The sequence below is a fragment of the Onychomys torridus genome, chromosome 2 (assembly GCF_903995425.1).
Source record: "Onychomys torridus chromosome 2, mOncTor1.1, whole genome shotgun sequence".
NCBI lineage: Eukaryota > Metazoa > Chordata > Mammalia > Rodentia > Cricetidae > Onychomys > Onychomys torridus.
In genome coordinates, this window is record NC_050444.1 from 116392400 (window position 1) to 116398399 (window position 6000).

Below are 6000 nucleotides of genomic sequence, written 5' to 3' on the forward strand. Positions count from 1 at the left end.
ATTATAAAGATATATAATGGATTATAGTAGTCATAATTGCCTTTCTAAAAGCCAGTGTCCAAATATTGTCACATTGAGGGGTTCAGGCTTTAACATGTGACTTTTTGGTTTTACATGTATTGATGTGCATGTGTGCATGTCTGTACTGTGGCACATGTGTAGAGTTCAGAGGGTAACTTGGAAGTCAGTTCACTTCTTTCACCATGTTGGAGTCAGGTTAGACCTGGGTTGTCAGCTTTGACAGAACATTGTACCTGCTGAGTCATCTCGCTGGCCCTCCATGAATTTTGAGGTAGGACATAGTTGAATTCATGACATGGAATCATAAAATATGCTCTTCATGACTGGTTTCTTTCATGGCAGAGTCATTCATGCTGTAGTGTATTATCAGAATATGGATTTCTTTTGATTGACAAATTATATTCCATTAATATGTTCCACATTTTTTTTAACCCATCAGTTAACAGACATTAGGTTGATTTTGGTATTATGAGTAATACTTTTAGGAATATCGGTGTACAAAATATGGAATCCCCTGCTTTCATTCCCTGGAAAGTAGAGTTGCTGGACACCATAGTAATTCAATGCCTGATATTTTAGAAAGTCAAGCGTGATTCCGAATTGTCGTGAACCTGGGAGGATGGTTCTAGCGCCCCCGTCTTGGACGGTATTGCTGCTGTCTCTTTAATCACAGCTGTCCTATTAGCTGGGAGTGGTGCCATTTCATTTCAGTTGCAGTTTTCTGATGAAAAATGTTGAATATCTTTTCATTTCCTTACTGGACTATCTTTTTTTGGGGGAAATTACTCAGATCTTTGTTCTTCCTATCTCCTATCAGCTGGTAATAAGATTTGCACATTCTAGGTGACCTCTCAATGATGGCTGTCACTTCAGCCACCTTTGCCTATTTTAAGTTCAGTTGTGTATTTTACTTTTGAGTCGCATAAGTCTTTTACACATTATTTAAAATATGTAATTTTGATTGGGTGGGAGACATGGCTCAATGGTTAAGAGTGCTCACCGCTATTGCAGAGGGCCTGAGTTCAATGATGCACACGTGAGAAAAAATATTTGCTAGTCTGGTTTATTTCTCCTTTCCTGTAAATGTCACGGTTTTCTCCTTGTATATCTATCTGTCTTTCTGTCTGTCTGTCTTTTTCTTTTGTGGTTGAATACAACATGGTCTATATGTACCATGTTTTCTCTATAATCTGTTGGCCTGCATCTAGGCTGGTTCCATTTCTTTGCTATTATGAACAGTACCACAAAAAGCATGGATGGTACAGTTATCTGTCGTGTGTTGTCTTGCAGTTCTTTGGGTATATCCCCAGGAATGTAACAGTGAAATTATATAGTAGGTTGTAGGCTTTTGTTGTTGATCCTGCACACTCCGTTCTGCATGGCTGCTCAACGTTACATTACCATCAGCAGAGTAAGTGTTCCACATTCGCTCCCCACAGCCTTACCAACAGGCTGTCCTTTACTTTCTCTGGACAGTCATTCTGACTAGATGGCAATCACAAAGGAGTTTTAATATGCATTAACCTGATGGCTAAGGGCGTTGAATACTTTTGAAAGTAGTTAGTAGCCATTTGTATTTCTTTTGAGATCTGTCTGTTTGGTTCACTCACTGGGTGATTTATTTTTATGATGTTTTATGTTTATAGTTCTTTATGTATTATACATATGAATCTCGTATCTGGCAGATTCCTTCACTCCCCACCTGTAGACTGTCTTTTCACATTGGTGATTGTTTCCTGGCTATACAGTTTTTTTTTTTTTTTTTTTTTTTTTTTTTTGTAATTTTTGTTGTTGTTGTTCTTTTGTTTTTTGAGACAAGGTTTCTCTGTGTTAACAGCCTTGGCTGTCCTGGAACTCACTTTGTAGACCAGGCTGACCTTGAACTCAGTGCTGGGACTAAAGGCATGCACCACCATCGACCAGCTGCTGTACAGTTTTTTAAATTCCACGTTACCTCGTTAGCATTTTTCCTATTAGTGGGTCATTTCCAGAAAGCCTGCCAGCATCTCAATGCAGTCACCTGGATTTGCCTCCAGCACTTTCAAAGTTGAAGGTCTCCATTTTGAATTGAATTTTATGCAGGGTAAGTTATGGATGTAATTTCATTCTTCTACATGTGCATATCCAGGTCTCCAAAACCATTTTTGAAGAGGCTGTTCTCAACGTTGGCTTTTGACAACTTTGCCAAAGATGAGTTGGCTATAGATATTGGGTTTATTTCTGGGTCCTCTTTCCATTAGTCTACTTGCTTATTTTTGTGCATTTATATGAAGTTTAGGAATTTTTCCATTAGTTCTTTGAAGAATGCCACTGGAATTTTAATGGAGAGTTAATGCTGGATATATAGGTTGCTTTAAATAATATAACTAATTTTACAATGTTATTTTTTGACAGAGACAAAGTCTCATGTAGCCCAAGATGGCCTAGAACTCACTGTGTATATGAAACTGGCTTTGAGCCTCCTGCCTCTCTCTCTCTTGAGTGTTGGAATCACAGGCTCATGCCACCATGCCTGGTATTTAGGCTGCATTCTTTTTTGATCACATTTTTTCCCTTCCCACAGATCCTCCCTACCCACCCAAATTTATGTTTTCTCATTCTGTAAAACAAACACAAACAACCCCTCATACACGGAACAAAGCAAAAGATCAACAAGACACAAAATACCCAAACAAAGCAGAATGAGACAGAAAGTTTACAAAAAACCAAAACAAAAAAACCAAAGAATTGAGTTTGTTTTGTGTTGGCCAACTACTATTGGTCACAGGGTCTTCCCTGAGGTGTGGTTAATATACTCAGTGAGATTCCATTAGAGAAAACTGGTTTTTCCTTTGCCAGTGGAATCACTTGCTGATAGCTTTGTGGTTGGGGGAGGGAACCCTTGTTTACTTCCTCTTATTGCTGGGACATGTCTGGTTTGAACCTGTGTGGTGCCACGGAAGTACGGTGCCACGGAAGCTTGTGTCAGGTTGACAAGCAACGCAGCCAGCACACTGGCGTGGCCTTCTCTTCCGTTCAGTGACAGTCTTCCTTTTCTCTTACAGTTTCTGTCTTCAGTCGTCACCATGGTCCTTCTGACGATTTTGAGTGTCACAGTGAACCCTCCCCAGAAATTACCAGACTTGTTTTCTGTACTGGTGTGTTTTGTGTCCTGTATAAACTTCATATTCTTCTTGGTATACTTTAACATTGTAATCATGTGGGATTCCAAAAATGGAAGAAATCGTAAGAAAATCAACTAGTTATTTTCCCAATCACATGCAGTCTTTTGTTATGTATCAGTGAGTGTACATCTTTAGAATCATGGCGTCATAGGAAAAGAGATGGTTACTGCCTATTGTTATCTACATACACTGCCTGTGGGACCAAAGCACTTGCTTTTTAAGTATTTTTTGGTAAAGCATATTGTAGTTTTGGTAACAATCACAGATATTTAAATGATAAAACAAGAGAAAAAATGTTGCAGTAGCTCACATCTTCAGTCCCAGTACCAGGAGGTAGAGGCAGGTGGACCTTGGTTCAAGGTCATCCTTGGTTACATAGAAAGTTTGAGGCTAGCTTGGGCTACATGATACCCCTGTCTCAACAAAAAAAAGGGAGAGAAAAAAAATGTCCTTATTGCCAATATTTTGCCAATAATACATTCTGTAAATTATGATTTTTTAAAAACTGCAAATATATTGAGTTTATTGGAAGAACTAAGCTTCTGTCTTGTTTGAGCTTTAGCATATGAGTAATAAGCATCTCATTTAAAGTTGTATCTCAGGGAATTAACTTTTTTTAACTGCTGAAAAGGTATGTTATACTGTTTGAAATTGAATACGCATCATTACATATGCAAAACTGGATGCTAATTAATTAAATGGTGTTTTTGTTTCCAAGAATGTAGAATCACTTTATTCCATTTTTAAAAAGAACTATTGACTATAAATCTAAAAAGTTTGAAGCGTTTTTGGTTACTCATGGTCATTAGTTCTACATTTCTAGTCATTCTAAATTAAATTATTTTATCCAGATTCCATCTCCCTTTCCGTCCCCTTGTTTCAGGTCTCCACTGACATAGTGTTTACTCAGGCCAGGCCTCCCGTCTGCTTTGTCCATAGCTATGGTTACCTGTGCTCACTGTACTGGACTCAATTGGCAAAAATCATGTAGTATGGTTTTCTTTCTCATGGAAAACTCCTTTAGTCTCTGATAAAAATTAAAGTCACCTTACCACTAGCCTATTTTCTGTATATTTCTTTCATAATATAGTTATGAAAGAATTAAGTCATTAATGGCATATTGTAAAGTAGTAGAAAGAATTGGTTCTGGACATGAATAGGAAATGTGTATTTCTCAGTCTGATAAAGGAAGTGGGATTGAAAGGCCAAGATCAGTACAGAGAAGCAGCAGCCTTGGTCACTGTCCAGTCAGCAGGGGCATCACTGTCCATGCCACTGTCTGTAACCACTGGGTCCAACTGACAGCATCTTGGCTGGCTGGCTGGCTTAACTCTAACACTTTTTTTTTTTTTTCAATAATGTATCTGAGTTTAACACAGAAATGCTGATTTCCATTAATGACAAAGGTCTAACTTATCAGAAATTCAATTGAGCAACCTTATTACTGAAAAATAAAAGTAATTAATAGTATAACATGTTGCTAGATTTAGCATTTCTTATATATGCAAATTCTTTCAATAAAAACACTTTTTTTTCCAGATGATATAGCCTAACCATACCAAGTAACCTTCAGCTTTAAAGAAGACTTAGGATGGGCAGTGTAAGTCAGCAGCTCTTATATCCATTAGAAATGAGCTTAAGATGCACTTAGAACTGGGCTTGGTGGTACACACTTGTAATCTCAGCACTTGGGAGCTACAATCAGAAGGATCATGAGTTCGAGGCTAGCCTGAACACAGGAGGTTTTTATAGATACATACTTATACAAAATTAAGTAAAGATAGGAAGCCATGTTTTCTTATCTGTCAAAAAATGAAGACGTCCACGTTCTTTCTAGATACATTTTTGAGTGAAGAGGCATTTTTGAGAAATGCAGTGTTCTCCATTGCTAATACACTCAGGTTTGCTTCTTGAAGAAGAGAATAGGGTGTGGGCTCGTGTATCATAGGAAGCTCACTAGAATCATTATCCTTTGAGGCCTTGGGGTGGGGTGGGGAATCTGTCCAAATCATAAACTACAAGTGAGGGAACAAGACACACACAAAGGTCAAGGCAGCCAAACAGTCCACTGTTCAATAGGAAGGAACAAGAGACAGCTAAAAAAACTGTAGGGGAACACAGTGGTTCCTTTTTTGTTGACTGGACTATCTGGGCCAGGTACATCCCTCCTCCTCCCCCATATAAACATTAGTTTGTGTGTGGATCCTTCCGCTTTGTCCTTCATGTGGCCTCTAAGGGTGATAAAGCGAGAGTCATCTGATCTACAGTGAAGAGAACTGGGGATGATTCTCAGCAGACCCAGCTGTTCTGAAAGGCAAATGCTCAGTATATCAGGAGGTTAAACACACGGTAACTGTGTTAAACACATACCTACATAACACATTACATGGTAACTGTGCTAAACACATACCTACATAACACATTACATGGTAACTGTGTTAAACACATACCTACATAACACATTACATGGTAACTGTGTTAAACACATACCTACATAACGCATTACATGTGACACCAATCTACTTCTTACCCCTTCGTTTCCTAACTAATGCAGGGTACTTTGTAAAATGTTTTGGCTTGTGCCCTAGTTTTCACTGTTAGAACAATCTATATTAGTATGTTTTGGGGAACATATTTGAAGGATTATATTAAGAAGTATCCTTGATATTTAGTCAGCAGATACACAAAAACTCTTGCTTAAGTAGTTCCTAGAGTAGGTTGAACAGTTGACTGAGACCGAACTACTTAGTACTACATTTGTAGTAACAGATTTTTTAAAGACACCTTTAAAATATCAACCTGAAATGTTTCTAAG

At 38.1% G+C, this 6000-nt stretch overlaps 1 protein-coding gene across 1 annotated transcript in view; it reads left to right on the forward strand.

Annotated features, from left to right (window-relative positions):
• Positions 1–3561, forward strand: part of Alg6 (ALG6 alpha-1,3-glucosyltransferase) — a 42848-nt gene extending 39287 nt beyond the window's left edge. Inside the window, exon 15 of the mRNA XM_036177036.1 lies at positions 3066–3561. Coding sequence (XP_036032929.1) covers positions 3066–3263 — 198 coding nt within the window. The 3' untranslated portion in view covers positions 3264–3561. The remainder of the gene's footprint in view (positions 1–3065) is intronic.
• The last annotated feature ends 2439 nt before the right edge of the window (positions 3562–6000 follow it).